The sequence below is a fragment of the Loa loa genome (genome assembly GCF_000183805.2).
Source record: "Loa loa unplaced genomic scaffold supercont3.17, whole genome shotgun sequence".
NCBI classification, from domain to species: Eukaryota; Metazoa; Nematoda; class Chromadorea; order Rhabditida; family Onchocercidae; genus Loa; species Loa loa.
In genome coordinates, this window is record NW_018108197.1 from 112,719 (window position 1) to 129,644 (window position 16,926).

At 34.1% G+C, this 16,926-nt stretch overlaps 6 protein-coding genes across 6 annotated transcripts; 5 read left to right on the forward strand and 1 right to left on the reverse strand.

The window, feature by feature from the left end:
* Positions 1-933: 933 nt before the first annotated feature.
* On the forward strand, positions 934-1,107 carry LOAG_16752 (hypothetical protein; the record flags this gene model as incomplete). Its single annotated transcript, XM_020449406.1, has 1 exon — positions 934-1,107. The coding sequence occupies one exon, from the start codon at positions 934-936 to the stop codon at positions 1,105-1,107; it is 174 nt and encodes a 57-aa protein (XP_020307063.1).
* A 1,412-nt stretch (positions 1,108-2,519) lies between these two features.
* On the forward strand, positions 2,520-2,844 carry LOAG_00979 (hypothetical protein; the record flags this gene model as incomplete). The annotated part of the gene is made up of 2 exons (XM_003136519.1): positions 2,520-2,564; positions 2,638-2,844. 2 exons carry the CDS (start codon positions 2,520-2,522, stop codon positions 2,842-2,844), a joined length of 252 nt encoding a protein of 83 aa, XP_003136567.1.
* A 4,504-nt stretch (positions 2,845-7,348) lies between these two features.
* Positions 7,349-8,383, forward strand: LOAG_00980 (hypothetical protein; the record flags this gene model as incomplete). Its single annotated transcript, XM_003136520.1, has 2 exons — positions 7,349-7,402; positions 8,285-8,383. The coding sequence occupies 2 exons, from the start codon at positions 7,349-7,351 to the stop codon at positions 8,381-8,383; spliced, it is 153 nt and encodes a 50-aa protein (XP_003136568.1).
* Positions 8,384-9,727: 1,344 nt separating this feature from the next.
* LOAG_00981 (hypothetical protein) lies at positions 9,728-10,926 on the forward strand (the record flags this gene model as incomplete). The annotated part of the gene is made up of 4 exons (XM_003136521.1): positions 9,728-9,796; positions 10,022-10,261; positions 10,618-10,734; positions 10,855-10,926. 4 exons carry the CDS (start codon positions 9,728-9,730, stop codon positions 10,924-10,926), a joined length of 498 nt encoding a protein of 165 aa, XP_003136569.1.
* A 999-nt stretch (positions 10,927-11,925) lies between these two features.
* Positions 11,926-12,685, forward strand: LOAG_00982 (hypothetical protein; the record flags this gene model as incomplete). The annotated part of the gene is made up of 3 exons (XM_003136522.1): positions 11,926-11,963; positions 12,034-12,205; positions 12,575-12,685. The coding sequence occupies 3 exons, from the start codon at positions 11,926-11,928 to the stop codon at positions 12,683-12,685; spliced, it is 321 nt and encodes a 106-aa protein (XP_003136570.1).
* Positions 12,686-14,432: 1,747 nt separating this feature from the next.
* On the reverse strand, positions 14,433-15,926 carry LOAG_00983 (hypothetical protein; the record flags this gene model as incomplete). The annotated part of the gene is made up of 2 exons (XM_003136523.1): positions 14,433-14,628; positions 15,799-15,926. 2 exons carry the CDS (start codon positions 15,924-15,926, stop codon positions 14,433-14,435), a joined length of 324 nt encoding a protein of 107 aa, XP_003136571.1.
* Positions 15,927-16,926: the final 1,000 nt, after the last annotated feature.

Consider the following 16,926-nt stretch of genomic DNA (forward strand, 5'->3'; position numbering starts at 1 on the left):
CGTTTTATAGAATTTGTTGTCCAGAAAAAACATTTCAAGTTTGATTGTAGATTAAACGATTGGAAATGCTATGCTAGTCTACTTGACACTCAATGAGATGTTAGCGTTAGCTTTCAAGCCATATTGCGTTTTTGGAACAGTTATTCAACTGTTCCAAAAAAACGAATGATTTGCAATAGGACATCGTGATATTTATTGGTATTTTTTTATTCTCATCCGTAACAATTGCTATAAGGAACAAGATATGCAGAAGTTTAAAAAGCAAACAAAAATGATAACAAATTAAGCATACATCTTTGCGGCCTTTACTGCTTTTTTTTATTACTTTTTGTTGCGGTCTTTGAATTTAACTTGTGACGGTATTTTGGAGTTTTAGACTTTTACGTCTTTATTTTTACCTTTTACGTTTTTTTTACACTTTTACGCGTTAATTTCCGATTACGTGCGCTAATATTGTTTTTTTTTTATCTAATTGGTTTAATCACCCCAGTCTGAGATGGAAATAAAGAGAAATTAGCAACTCTGTATTACGTTGCTCAAGATATTTCAATACAAAAAATTCCCCACTTTATGGTGCCACGAATCAAGAAACTCAACCGGAAGTCGTGGATTTGCGGTATGTCAATTTGAAGTTCCTATCAGAAGCCGTCTGCAGCGATTATTGAAAGTACCGGAAATTGTGGAGTCCTCTGAACTCTACCAATAATATAAAAAGAATTTATTACAAGAAATTCCTCTATCGACTGCAGTATTCAACTCGACCCATCATTTCTACTGTGAATAATTTGGAGGTGATAAATCAGAAATGGCTGAAACTAATTAAAAAACTGCCTGATGATAAATAAAAAAAGGAAGAACAAATATATGGTCACACTATAGCTGATAAACATAGCTTCAATAATGTAATGGAAAAAGGTAGAGAGCATGTCAGCAATGCCGGAGACGCAAAAGAAGCAGTTGGAGACCGTTTTGTTGCGTTTTGACGAAAAAGAGAGTTCGGACTGGGCCGGAAAAACTCCGAAAATCATAATGCAAATTTTCTGTCGGATTACCGAAATTAAAGCTACGTTCAAACAAAACTTCCACAATATCCGACAAACGGGGTGACGAAATATTGTAAATAAATTTGAAACAATGAAGAGGATATAAGCTAACAATGGACAGTGTAAAACAAAACGTCTCAATATCTACACAATAGACAATGTCAAAGGCTAGCCATACCTCCATGATAACCCTGATTGTCGCGAATTCCGATTCGCGAGACTCCAATCATACCCCAAACAAACAAATAAGTAATCAAATAAATTTCTTGTAAATGCTAACAATAGTGTAAATCATTTAACCAATTTACATTCTTTAAAATTATCACCCATACGTTTCTTTTATTATCTTTGTCTAACGGAAATCACATCTTTATTTTAATGACAAAGAATGTCCAATTTGCATGCTAATCTTCCCTCTGTTCTTGTTACAATGCTTATTATGTGACTGGACCTTTACAGTTTCCTTTATATCTAAATGAACATCCTTTCTTAACGTTTTATTTAAACCACTCCCATTCTCTAATGCATATAAACCCTATTGTAAATCGGCTAATTCATTATGGTCAATAAAGGCTTTACAATCCGGCATGGACTCAATACACTTCAATTCCACTCAACACAACCCAAATCAATTCAGCTCAGCCTCTCGCAGCCCAAATCAACTCGACGCAGCTCAGCCTGACCCAACTCAACTCAACCCTATACAACACAGCACAACCCAATTCAAATCAGCCCAGCGGATCTTCGGAAGCCGATCGACAACACTGGTGATATTTGGCTATTGAGCGACATCGCACTCCACGATTCAGAAAAAATCTACCGCATTGATAGAGCTTACAAACTCCTCCCCATTATATATATATATGGAAAAATCCAAAAGCAGTTGTTAGAGTTTTTACTGTCGAGCAGGCGGTGCATCCTCTACGCTTATTCTTTACGACTGAACTGCAACGACATCTTCCCAGATATGCCAGCACTGGACAATAAACATCCGATATTCTTACTATTTGCTAAACATTTCCCATAACATATCCCCAACTCAACGACTTATCAACGAATCGACAGCAGTATTACAGAAATGCATTGACAAGGAATTTGTTAGTTGATCATATTGCTTGCTTTTGTATAACTCATCACTGTTTACCAATTCATCGTGTTATATACATATATACTTTATACCCTTTTTGTTGTTAACTAGTAATATTGTGAAGAACAATATTCCATCCCGAATAAATCTATATCGCTAAAAAACGATTTCAACAGATTAGCTTTCCCGATACGGACTTCTACTACTCTTGTTTCACACTCTGCATCCAATGAAGTTCGGCACACTAAACTAGAATTGAAAAATTCTTTGTCGAACTTATAAGTGGCCTGTCTGCTTTCTGCGCTAATTTTCAAGTTACTGTGGATAATCAAAGCATTCCTGCAATACAAAATTTGTCTTATCTCATTGGATGTTTGACTGGAAGAGCTATGGCAGCTATTTCTGGACATGCTATTAGTCCTAAAAATTATCCGGTGATAAGGGGATTTGGAGTATTCAGAAATTGAAATAGAAATTGAGTCGAAACTGCCACCATCGGTTTTGCAGGGAATCCACCAAAATCGAGAAAAAGATTCATGGAGCTGTAACAAAACTGAAGGAAGAATTAAAAACGATAATACGAAACGAAGCTGCGAATCAAATATAACTAGAGATGAGAAGAATGGATTAGACTTACACAAGAAAGGAACAAAATTAAGTGAAGAAAACAAAGTCGAGAACGACACCAAACTTCGGCCGTGTTTGCTGCTATGAAAAGCTCTGCTAAGAGACTTTGCGTTTTTTGTTCAGAAGATCATTGGAATGATGAGTGCAGTGAATGCAGAAAAGTATATCAAAGACTTGTCGGAGCTCGAAAACTTCATATGTAGAACATTTGAAAAAACATAGTAGGAAACGCAACTACAAAAAAGTATGCTTCCATTGTAAGGATCAACACAATTCTGCACTGAACAAAAGACCTCAAAAAGGTGGAAGTGACAAAGTGCTTTACCACTATCACTCAAACAATGGATCAGAAACGGGAATCTGACAAGGATGCATAAAAAGCCTTATCAGGTGAAATGGTCTACGTAACGCTACCGCTAAAAAGACATTGAGGTGAACCCTAGAAGATACTAGGATAATTCAACTGGCGATGCTCTAACGAAATTAACTGAAGAAGTTACCGCATTAAAGAAAATAAATGAAATGCGAAATGAAATTGAAAAGTTACATGAAGACTTCCAGAATCAATTAATTGATTCTGGAAGTCTTCACGTAACTTTATTCAATTAGTATTCAATTAATTCAGTTAATGTATTCAATTAATTCAGTTAATATTGAGTATCGGGAAAGCCAAAAGAAATGGTAATACGTCCAAACAGCTAAAGAATTTGTTGTAAAAACAATTCTTTGTATAAGGTCAGTCAGTAAATATTTTCTCCTTTGCTAAAGGTCAATTTGTTGTATAAGGTCAATAAGTAAAAATATCTTTTCCTTTGATGTGAGATGATTTATGGCGATTTTCTCTTTTTACAAAGAAATCTAATCTTCTATGTAAGCATCTCTTGTATCAGTGAAAATGGAGTTATTATCTTATCTTAAGCCCAGCCCACTTGGGAGCAATATAAAAATCCCCAATAGCCGGATTCTGATTCATTCTAGATCATTCATTAACTCGATCATTCAAGATTAACTCTTCTCTGTCGAAGACTATACTCAGCGCCTGCTTCGCCTCGTATGACTCGACCTTTGACTGACAATTTAAATAAACTGTAACTATCAATTCTCATAATTTCACTCCAAATAACATTGTATTATAATTGTTATTCTTCTACTACCGAATAAACTTTTTTTCGTGCTATTCAACACATTCAAACGAAAACTTTCATAAAATTCAATTCCTCTACCTGTTCTGACAAAACAGTTGTCACCGGAAGTTCAGAAATCACTGGAAGCACCGGGTAATGATCTTGGTTAATGATTTTGGATAATGATCATGATCTTGGCAACAATCACGAATTAATCGGGCCGATCAATTTATTGTTCCTTCTGGAAATTAGAAGTCAAGATAGAGAGGAAAGACGTATCAATCAAGCAGAACGCGAATAATGATTAGGAGCTGAACAAGGAAAAAGATCAGTGCTTCTTCAGCATTGAAAACAAACAAGATGCGCTTCATTATCCTGCGCTTATTGTGCATAGTATTTCCTGACTATTTATGGTGGAAAATAAAACAAAATATCAACTGGCCAATAGAAGTCTTGCATATTCTCTCCCACATGGGAAATTATGTTTGATAAAAGAAAAGAATAGAACAAATCGAACAAATGTCGAAATTCTCATCCCACTTTGTCAAAAATGATCATATCCGAAACATTTACGAAATAAACTGTATGATTTACCAACAAAGCAACACGAATCAAGTCAATTCAAGTCACACTATTTCACCGTCGGGGATATCGCGAATAAACATGAAAAAGTCCCGTGAGAAAGAAAAATAAAGAATTATAAGCAAATTTGCAGTGACATACTAATTTGCATAGAAACCACATAATAACTAGTCAGAAAATATATGTATATACCCTTCACAAAGATATATATATTTATATATATATATCCTTCACACATTAAGTTAATATTCTTCATTATTCATTGTTTTTTGTTGCGGTCTTTGGTTTTATCTTGTGGCGGTGTTTTCGAGATTACCTATATGCGTTAATTTTCGATTATGTGACGCTAATTTTATCTAATTGGTTTAATTACCCAAGTTTAAGGTGAAAATAAAGATAAGTTTGCAACTTCGTGTTACATAAGACACTTCAAAAATACAAGAAATTTTCCACTTTATGCTGCTCTATGCTAAATATAATTTTAATTTCATTAAAGATCAGAGAATTCATAACTTGGCTGGAAATAAATTTTCTTGAGAATGGAATTTCAATACTACATTTAACATTTTGAGAGAATGGAATTCTAATACTACATTAAACAGTATTATCAAGGACAGCAAAAAATTGGTATAAGCTGGGAGTGATTGATATGGTAGTCCAACACAGAATATTTTATTGGGAGTACTGACACGCTACTTAATTTATCGCCTTCAATACAGAACTGTGATATCTTTAGAAGGTGAATTGGCGTTACATCCCATATACATTTCAGTAAGTCTGTTATCGCAAGGGCTCTTAAATTAGCTAAATACGCAAGGTATGACAATTCCATACCATTGTAGGTATCTTTACCGTTTCGTTTTCAAAAAGTAAATTAAGCAAACAACTGAAGAGTTTCAAAGCACGGAAGGCCTGAAGGTTTCATCTTTGAAGTTGATAACAATAATATTTCATAAAACGTCCCATTATTTTCTTATCCATTAATGATGACTGTGAACTCAAAGAGAGGAAGGCGTTAAATTGTCTAGTCAGTTCGTTGGTGGTGGTCCGAGAGATTTAATTGGATTGAAAAAATTTAGATGAAATCTAGGCGGCAATAATTTCTCATTAAAAAATCTGTTCCATTTTTCCACTCATCTCACTTTTATGAGCGCCCCATTCATCACCTAAAACTTATTTTATAACTGATTATTAATTATCACACCTAGGTTGGTTCATTCTCTGTTCCTTGACAATGGATTTATACAACAAACATGTCGTTAAAAATCATCTGATAACCAACTACTGTACTGCCATCATTCACATGATACGACTTCTTTTGATTCAAAAAACTTCAAAAAACCGAATTTCCTGCTTTTTCAAAATTTCAGTTTGATTTTGAAATCCTTCAGTTGTCTGCCCAATTAACTTTTTGAAAACGAAACGGTAACTATTGATATCTACAGTGGTATGAAATTGTCATATCTTGCCTATTTAGCTAATTTAAGAGCCTGAAATAGTTTCATTGTACAAGTGAAACCATTAAAAGCAGTAATAATTGGTTCACTGAAACAGTACTTCTTCGATTTTCGTAGATGCATTGCCATTTTCCACAGTAAAGAGTAGAGCATTGCACTGTCAACGTTGTCACCGTCATTTTCATTTGGTAGTCATTTGAAGCTACAAGATGGCAGACATTATTTTCCAGTTATTTGCCCGCTGACAATCATCGGCACTTGTTGTTTGCCCTATCGATCTTCACAAAGTTTAATTCATATCGATTTTCTGGGAAAATCAACTTCAGCTACTGTAATCCTATTCATGTTCATAATTGTGGATTCATTCGAACCTCAAAGTATTTTGAATTGAACCAAATTTAGCTATGTATAAAATATCTTAATGAGAGAGAATCTTTGGGTCAACTGTAGTGCACAGTTGCTTTTTTTTTGAGAAATTTATTTCAGAAAATGAAAGATGGAAGAATGTAATAATTTATCCCTTGAATGATTTGTCCCATGAGTTGTGACGTTGAGGAACACAAAAACTAAGTTCAATTCTCTCGAGAGGCTTTTCTTACGCTTTTCTTCGCAATCACAATCCCAAATGTAGCTTTATGAAGCGTGAACTATGCCTGGTCAGAATGAACTGGTCACACCATAACGCATCAGTTCATCTATCCACCCATCCGTTATTTGTTCACCCACATCCTTTGTCCTTTCGCTTGCTTACCAATTCTCTGTCCATTTCTCTGTCTGTCCACGATCAGATTCGTCCCTCTGGTTGGCGCAGTCAGTCGACCAGTCGATCACCTCGTTACGAGGTGTTACTGCCATCCACCCGACCTGACAGTTGCTTCCAATTGTTTGTTCAGCGATCGGATTGACCGGGTTCTCGATTTTGTTTCACTTTGTTGCACCAATTATTAATGCTTTTTGAACAAATGCTGCTTGAAAAATCTTCTGGAATTAATATGAAATATTATTGTCCAAAAATATTGAAAATTTTTTATATGTGTCGAAATTTGAAATTTTCATTTTGTAATTTTTTTTATTTTTGATAGGAAATGCGTCCTTAATGCATTAAGTATATTGTTTACACACTTTTGGATGTGTTGACAAAAGAAGAGTAGGAAGGTGGGTACTGAGCAGATCACACAAGTCCAAATCGTTTGATGAGTGTAAGATTCGATCGTGTTTTCGAATTTACAAGTTGATGGGAAAGGAAAGGCGAAATTTCTTTGATCAGCCTTACGATCTTGAATTATTCTTCTGAAATTTGAGAAAAACCCTCTTCAACTTTTCTCCTCGTTGCATTATAGTCTCACTAAATTTTGTAAACTGTGCTGGATTATTTCGACAGCATATTTAACCAGTAATACTTATCACATTTCAATGTACTTCTAGGAAATGCCACTATATCCAACCCTGGAGGATTTATTGGTTGATCAATATCAATATCAGGTGGCAATGTTTTCAATTCCTCCTCAAAAATTTGAAAACACAAAATTCTTGAAATTTAGATGGCTTCGAACTGATGATTGATTCATCAAAAGGCACTTCATCAAAAGGCAATTATTGATTAGACAAATTACCAATTTATGGATATCGTGGGAAGAGTTCAAGGGATCGAACATGTTCGATCAGTTCGGATTATTTTCATAATGCCCCGTGCTATGATAGCAATATCTAAAAATTTTCTTTTTTTCGAAATATTTTTCAGAAAAAACCAGAACTGAAAAATTCCTTCTAATTTATAATTAGAAGAAATCCTGTAGATACCAGTTTGCGCCGTAATTTAGGGTATTTCCTTAAAAAATTTCTGTGTCTCGAAGGCATTCAAATTAATGACCTTGAATTCCGTCACTCCGTAACAAATAAGTTATAACCAGTTACAAAGTCTTAGATTTTCTTTTTGTAAGTATTGACTAAAAATTTGATTGGCTGAAATCTTCGGCAGCATCAAAAAGCTTTTTAAAGAAATTGATGGAGATAGTAAATGAGTAAATAGATAATCATATTTATAAACACATAATATCAGCCAAGAATTTACTGTCTCGATTAATGTTACCGCTACTTTCCTAAAACATAGAGCACGTGATCGCTAGCCTGAACTGCGAGCACAGCTGTTCAGGTCACGATTTTTCGCCATTCCGTTCTTGCACAGAACCATTTCTCTACGATCACATTCTTCCATTCGTTCAATGTATCTTACAGTTTTCGTGAAATTGGTTAAACAAATATATCCGATACCCAACAGCTAACCCAATCATTCATTCAAGGAAATCACACAATTTCTGTTTAATTTTGTTTCAAAATGTTGATTTTGAGTAATATAATTTACAGCAATATGGCAGCTGTTCAAGTCACGATTCTCCGCCATTTCGTTCTACCGCAGAACCATCTGCTCCGCTCTACGAATCAAATTCTTCCGTCCGTGAGTAGTTCAGTGTATCTTACAATTCTCTCGAACAGTTTTGAGTTGTGAAATTTAAATTTGAGCTACGAATCATTTATTTCAACAGAGTGGTCGGATTATACTGATGATTTGGACGAGCGATCGTACCATTCTCTCATTATTACTTACAAAAACCACTGTAAAATATTTATTTGATTATGAAGTATTCTCATTATGAAATTCATGAAAGAGATCAAATTGTTTTGTTTTAATTTATTCATTTCCAACTGCTTTGGATTGCTCCTTGACTCATCCCTCAATCAATCGATACCAGTCTTCTGGCTGATTAAAATGTCAAAATACTGTTAAGTCAGTTTAATTTTGCGGAAGAAAAAACTCAAAAATTAAGGATTAGTTTCATTCACTTTCCTATTTATAAGAAAGGCGAAAAAACATTTTGATCTTTTGAAGCAGAAGTTTAAAATAGATTTTCCATGTTAATGACACTTTGAAATTGAGCAAAAAATGAAATCATTTCAAATCAATTCATTTCTGATTTAAAATTCACTGAACTAGAGTTTCAGAGGGACGAATTTACGAGGCAGTCGATGAAAGCACATTGTCAACAGGTTTATATAAATTTTTAATCTTGAATATTGATAAGCATTACTTTTTCAACTGAAGATAATACACTCCAAAACTCCAAATACTGCAAGATTTGATTTACTTATTGTGATAAAATGAAGGTAATACATTGCGCGGTAGTTATCATAAGATGTTGCATTTTGTAATTTGATTTAATTGAGGATGACTGCTTCACTGGAGTTACTTTCGCATGATTAAGTCATTTGCATCTGTTATGCAAAAAACCTCAATATCTGTTCACTTTTTATATTTCATTGGTCATAAGAATATTTGCACATTTTGAGAGTGAATAATTTGCCACGAAACTTGGTGAAAATTATTAATGTTCAAGAGAAATTGAAAATGTGCTGGAAGAAAAGGGAAACGGTACCAGAAAGATGGCGTAGAGACGCTTTGTTCCCAGAAATATTTCCTATTCTATATGAAGAAACCTAAGCCAAGAATGATCTTTGCTGTTTCTTAATATTTAAAACTGAAAGACGAAACGACTTTTTATTCCACTTTAACCTGCATGGGAAGGAATGGAAAAAACAAATAGATTTGTATCAATTTCAGAGAAATTGATACAAATCTGTTATCAGTCCAACTATTATATTACTCCTAGACATTAGTTCATTCGTGAAAGGCGCATTAGAAGTATATGCCGGACTTCATCTATTGTAAGATGAAAAGTCAAAAAACACTTTTGTAAATAAATCTAAAATTTTATTTTGAATAGTTTTTTGCAAATTGCAGCTCCAAAAGAAATGCTGGAATATCCATCACTTCCATCTTACCATGAAAGCGTTGCCCAACCACAGCATATTTCTATGCTCGTAAGACTTGAAAATTTTTTTCAACGCATATGTCAACTTGTAATAAGTGATAGATTAAGAATTTTTCTCGATGAGGAATTACGTAAGATTTTGGAGATTGTTGATGGTTAATTTTTTATCCGTTAGTTAGTTTTTGGAAGTTCTAGGATATTAAATCTGATAAATTTCTTTCGGAAGGGTCAAAATTTGATTTGAAAAACCGGTAAACTTTTTGACTCCTTCCAGAAACCGTCTACGCAATTACCGGAAGTAATGACAGTGCATCTTCCCTGTCCGCAATCAGTTGCAATCCAACCATATATGTCAAATAGGTTGGCCTCATTAGAGAATGAATACATTATCGCACCGATAACGTCGCAATGTTCTGGTCTTGCTAAAGCAAATCTTACTCATGGTGTTCGCAAAGTGATCCTTAATCGCATCAAAGGTAAAAAGTATGGACTGAAGATGCGAGCCGTTAATCAGGTATCGTCATCCGGTTCACTCGTTATTGTTTCCTCAGGAACTTTTATGGTACCAAATCAAAAGGCTTATGTTGCAGAGGCTTCCAATTGACCAGAATGACAGTTTGGCATATATTGATCGGTTAAGTTTCCATATTTTCCGAAGAGTTCTGAAACCGTTACATATGTACTGGCCAAATACAGTTGAAAAGTAGCCATGGGACTACGGATTTGGGCTCAGTTCTTGGTGTTAACTATTCAAATTCATATTTTTTTATAAAATTTCAGTTACTGTATCTGGAATGAAATCTGTACAAAGAGGTCCAGTGCATTATATATATCAAATTTTTAGAGATCATCATTTTTCCGGTGTTTTAGGGTGTTTTTATTCAATTAGTAGCCGAAGGTTCCCCAGCTGCAGCTGCCGGTATCCGATTTGGTGATCAGCTGCTTAATTTAAATGGTACTGAAGTGCTTGGGATGACCGGACAAAAAGTTAGTTGGAATTTTTAAAAAAAATTTTTTCGCAATTTTCTTTTTTTCAAAATATGTTTTCCTAAAATCTAAACAATGCTAAAAAGCAATTATATCTTATGATAAATCTTGTATTTTTAGGTGATGGATATGATGAAGAAATCAAAACATGAAGTGGTTCTTATGCTCAGAGATAGGTACACGGTTAATTGACATTTGAAATGAAACGCTCTTTAAAAATAGTTAATAGAAATTTAAAAAAATGAAATTCTTTCGGAATCCATAAAATAAATGACAATGTTAGTTAGTATTACACAGAATCGCATCCCTTCTCTGCTTCCAGTATGTTTTCTTTCCATAGTGGTGATAACTTTGAAGAATAGTCATTCTAAGAGGTCTTCTGATAAGAATATCAGACCGAATGCAGAACGATGATCGAGTACACTTTCGATGAAGTCTTGTCTGGATCACCGCTTAAGATGGAGCAGATGGAATTCGTTTAGTAATTCCTGTATCTAAGGAATACTATCAGCAGGAGACAAGAGGGCCTATATGCGATGAATTTACCTGCTCAAGTCCTAATAACTAAAAAAATTCTTTCAGCAACACTGTTGGTAGACCAATGATTGGACTGATCTGCGCTTGGTAGCTCTAGTTTTTCTCTTCACTACTTTGAAGATAAGTCAAAATAGCAGGAACAATGCGCAAAAACATAGAAGAAACAGTTAAAGTTGAAGTGTGGAAATATGACCGTGGGTAGAAAGGATATGTAGGATATAAAAGGCTGATTCATACTGAAGAAGACGACAGGTTATAGTTGCCATAGGGACCTTGAGTGACCATAACGGTCATTATTTGTAGGAAGCAAATACTGACTGATGGCCCAATAACCTATTTACCCACACTGTTAAAAATGATAACTAATTACAGGATACAGATATACCTACTGGTCACAAAGCCCCATTTTCAAAACATTAGAAAGGGAATTGCTAAAGTTTTAACAGGGAACAAAAGTTTAATCAATCATTAATTATGCTTGATTTACTAACCAAAGCATGAATACATGACGCATTGGAAATATTCGGTGACCTAATCAACATCAGAAGAGTCTTTCAAATAATCCCAGTGGATACCGATACTGAATTTAGAGGAGTGATATTGAACAATCCTATTTGAATAATTGTTACCACTTTTATTATAATAAAATAATTCATGACTTTGATAGGAAATAATATGGTTTATCTTCTAAGGTTTTCAAGAAATGCTGTGCAACTCGGAATATTCCTTTAAAATTTTATAAGTCTTTTCTATAGTCTTTAGACCATTGGCCAGGACGATAACGTTACATAAAGATGCAGCTGGCTTGTTAGGATTCTCATTTAAAGATAATCTTATCACAGCTGTGATGCAAAAATCAAGTGCTAGTCGCAATGGATTGCTTATCAATCAGCGAATCATTGAAGTGGATGGACGAAATGTTATGGCTTTTAAGGTTACTCCATCCAAGACTTCATCCAGTTTTACTCATCACTCAGTTGAGACACAGAAGTTTTCATTGGCTGAAGAAGACTAAGTGATCAATTCACAAGATTATTTGTTTAACTGTTTTAGTCTATCTTCCTCTTTTCATATCTAATGATAGGAAACGAACTTTAATCTCTGATTCCTCTTCCCGTCGGCAAAGACCACCAAAAAAGAGCTGTAAATTTTATACAGAACTATCTTCAGATATAAGCAGAATTACAGTATTGTTCTTCAGTATGATTTAAATACTTACTTCAGTATTTCGTATGTAAGTTATTCTTAAAAAACATCGGATTTTTTGGACAATTTACGCCAATTTTATCCGTTTTCATTTCAGAACAAAGCAATGAAGTCATGCTTGGATGATGCCTCAGTGACAGTCACATTAACGCTTATGCCAACAGAATTTTATGATGAAATTACAAAAAAGTCGGTCAAATTTTTCTGACTTTAATTTCTGCGTTTTTGATCTTGTAATGTTGCATTTGATTTCTCACAAATCTTGTGCAAATGTCTCACAAATCAACTGAATACTTTATCCATGTAAATAATCAAGCATGAATAAATGACAAGGGCCAGGACAGTTGGGTTGAACGATGAGCACGTCATATAATGGTACTATAAGTCCACGTCGGTCAAGGCCGTGCATTAGCCTTGATTGAAAGAGGCTTATAGTGCCGGTCAATCCTTTCCTCTCAATCCATTCTCCGGTTGGAAAGTCAATATTTCAGATCTTGCATTGAACGAAATTTCGTCCAATACAAGATGAAAGTCGAAATTTCTGGCGCAAATTTCGTCCAATGTCACTTCTAAATCGTGAGGTGACATCTATAAAATGCAAAAAAGAAAATGAAAAAAGATCAACAGAAAGATCAAACAAGGACTAATTAATCAATTACCCCATTATTCAACCATTTGTTTTTCCAGTTTGGATCGGTCATTAATGAAGAAACAGAATCACACTGTGCCACAATTATGACATCATCGAAAACCTTTCATGATCATACACATGCATGCATGTATTTCTCGGCGAAGTTTATTTTTGCTTTCAGATTTTGAAATTTCTATTTTTAAGCAAAATGTGACCACATCATTCATAGGTAGATTGAAACACGCCTGGTCTTGACTAATATGCATTGCTGAAAGTACGCTGAAATATTTTATGAGTTAGAGTTTTCCGATATTTCTGCTTGTTGAAAGTTGATCTTGTGAAAGACTCACCGCTCTCAACACCTATGAAGACATTTAGTGATTCCATACGATTGATGTGCGGTCTTTTTTGCTCGGACCGTCTCTGTCCTCAAAGCTTGTTTTCTGATTTTAGGATCTAGTCTTTTCTATATACATACTTATTCTCCGTGATTATACTGCCATTAAATGATGTGTTTTAGTTGCTTTATTCTGTACAAGTAACTGATTAATCGCACTATCGGGTGCTGATTGAAGACTTTCTAATAAATCATTCAAATGAACCGTCTTAAAACTAGGATTAGGTCAGTGAATTCCACTAAGGATAAGTAAATTTTTCCAGGCATTCTGAATTCATATTTCAAAATTTTTTTTTCACGTTTTGTTAGTTATTTGCATACTGCTAAATTGCATATAAAACAATACAGTTTATGCGACTTGCAGTGAAAATGTTGGTGCGTGCGACTAAAACTGCAGAAATTTTTCGAAAAGTTTGAAGTTTTGAATTTTAGGCTCAGAAGTGAGAATTACGGCAGTAAATAGTGGACAGTTTAAAATAAGATCAAACATACTGTGCTTAGTGAGAAGAAATACTCTTCTCTGAACTTCTCTAATATTTGTGACGGAAAGTAATGCTGTATTTGAATGTCGGACTTAGACGACAAAAGTGTCAATTGATGGAGACATAAAATCGTCGATAGCTTTTTGAAAAAGCAATTACCATCAGTCCGCTTCTGCCCTACTTCAGTTTCATCATTTTACTTGTCCACCCCCTACACGTATGCATCTAACAACAGAGTGACAATTTTATTAAAAATATATTTTCCAATAGAATGACGTGACCCCTTGTTTTTACCATCAAATACCAGAATACTATCGATAAATCACTTATATCGATACAATTTGATAAACGATCGGCTTATATCTGGAGCATCCCGAATATTTTATTTTAGTCTCAGCCAAATCTGAAACTATTCCTTTTTGTGATTTATCTTTTATAAAATTCTTTAAATCAAGTCTGTCTCATCAAGTCCCTTCTGCAATCCCGCCATATTTATTTGATATTTTGCATATTGTAAAAAATTTTTGTAAATGGGATTTTTGTCTAAATTTTCATCAAAATGGATAGCATACCTTAATCGTTCCGCTCTATTCAGTGATGCAACAATTCGATCAGCTAATGGTAAAAGTTTGTCTTCCTCCCTATAAACACCACTTCTGTTAAGAAATCGATTCGAAAAATACATGTTTTAAATTCGGGTATTAATTTGTTGTTATTAAGGTGCAGTACATCATGCCGACATAATAATTTCAGGACTATCTACTCTTGGCTCATTTTCATAACCAATACAGAATTACTGTTTGCTTATCATGAAAAGTAGCTTATTTGCATCTTCTTTTCGATCCTGCAGAATATTCTTTACATTCGAACCGGAATGGCAGTTCTAATTTGTAACAAAGTTTTGTAATTGTAATGTTGAGTTTTGTAAGACAAAGATTTAAACGAAATACTTACATCAACAAATAAAAATGACCCTACGAAAGCTTAAAATATCGATCTTTTATGTGTCTAAAAAACTTGATGGCAAAAAATTTATCTATAAAAGTTTTTCACCAAGAATTTCTCTCTTCCTATTTTAGTGAAAGCTTATTTGGTTTTACGGTAAATAGCGCAGTCATTTCAAAAGAAAACCCAGAGAGACGAAAGAAATACAAATCCTACATCACCAGTGCGAACTTTTGTTTCTTTTGAACTTTTTTTGCAAGCAGTGCACAACAAAGCCATTGTTTTAGCCAGAAAATCTGATGTTCCTAGTTTATTTAGGTACGAGTCTGGGAAAAGTTTCTCTAGAAAAAATTTATTAGGGCCTAAATCCAGTACTGATAAAGAAAATACCTTTCCTATGGAATAATTTCAGCTATTTCTTTGGATGTTAGAAAGAGAAATATCCACAAGTAATTCCCGCCCACATGTCCTCACTGCAGATTACAAATCCCAATTTATCTCGGGAAAGATGCAATGAATTTGGAATGGAAACAATTGAGAAATTCAAAAAACTGGGTAAATTCTTTTCTGTAAGGATATGAGAATTTCTTTCAGACACTAAACTTTTTGTTATCCTCAATAGCAACCATGAATATCACACATCTTGATTACTGAAAACTTTGCTTTGCTTGGCTCCAAAACTACATTTCAGTTTCTCCAAATTCGAAAGCCTAAGGATTTTTCACTTCCTTAAGCACTTTATTATTTCACTCTTGTCCATATTCTCATAATAGAGCAAATCTTATTCCTACTGTAAATCTTTTAACAGTGTTATGAACATGAGAGTTGACACATAGGTGACGATGGACCGAACAGGTTAAACTAACGGTGGTGTGATGATTTTATCGTACAGATCAGGGTTGTGTGATCGTTTCCCATAACGCAGCCTCAGAGCACCGTTGATAGCCGATGCAATTTGTTCCAGAGCTTTATCTGATCGTCTGGCACGATCCATTGGGGCATTGCTTCAGTTTTGAATTTTTTTTTTGTCAAAAAAAGCATGACAAGAAAATGGTTCTGAGATAACTTGAAAATTAATTCAAACAAATTTTAATTTTGGACAAATTTCGAATAATTATGGATTTTATGGAATATTTTTTAATAATAATTATTTTGAAATTTTGACTTCCCAACTTGGCATATTTACAAGTATTTCTGAAGTGGAGAACTGTGAAATTGAAAAAGTTCAGACGATTCATCTGACAGTTGCTGTAATCATCAACAGAAGATATCTTACCAAACGAAAAGTACAGGCAAAAGTAATGTGCCAGCAAACAAATAAACTGTTGTCATTCTATGGCACACTTCAGCTGACTCACTTTATAGTGTTTGTAGCGCTGAAAAGAAAGGCTTAATTCAAATTTATGAGTCGAAACAAACATCGCATCAGTTTGATCACCATCACTGATACAAATCAATAAATAAAAAAAAATAATATGATTGGTAACGTGAAATAAATTCAATATGACGTATCTCCGGATGACATTAACAGCCTGGTACTGTGCAAATTCAAATACATGATAAAATTTCATCGGCATTTTGACTTAAATTTAATTTTTATGAACTTATTTGTAAATGTATCAAATACTGCCGTTGTGCTCGTGTATTTTTTAATTTTCTCAGCAATGAGTGAAAAACTAGTGGAAAAGTTGTCACTATAAAAAGATATAAGTGAAAGGAAAGCAAAGGACATGAAGTCAAAGGTAAGCGGCAATATTCCCACTGAATAGGCAACTTTTTGTTCCTCAAGGTAAACACTTTTACAGTAGAACAAAAGAGCATTATTCATCAGATAGCTATTTACCTATTATGATGAAATGTGCTTTTGTCGCTTAGGCAAAGCAATAAATAACCTTAGTTTCGCAAAATTTCCTCTAAACTATCTTAATTTATCAAATGGATCTTGTTCGAAGTTTTAAAATCTTATTTGAATCGTATTTCAACTTATTTGAAGC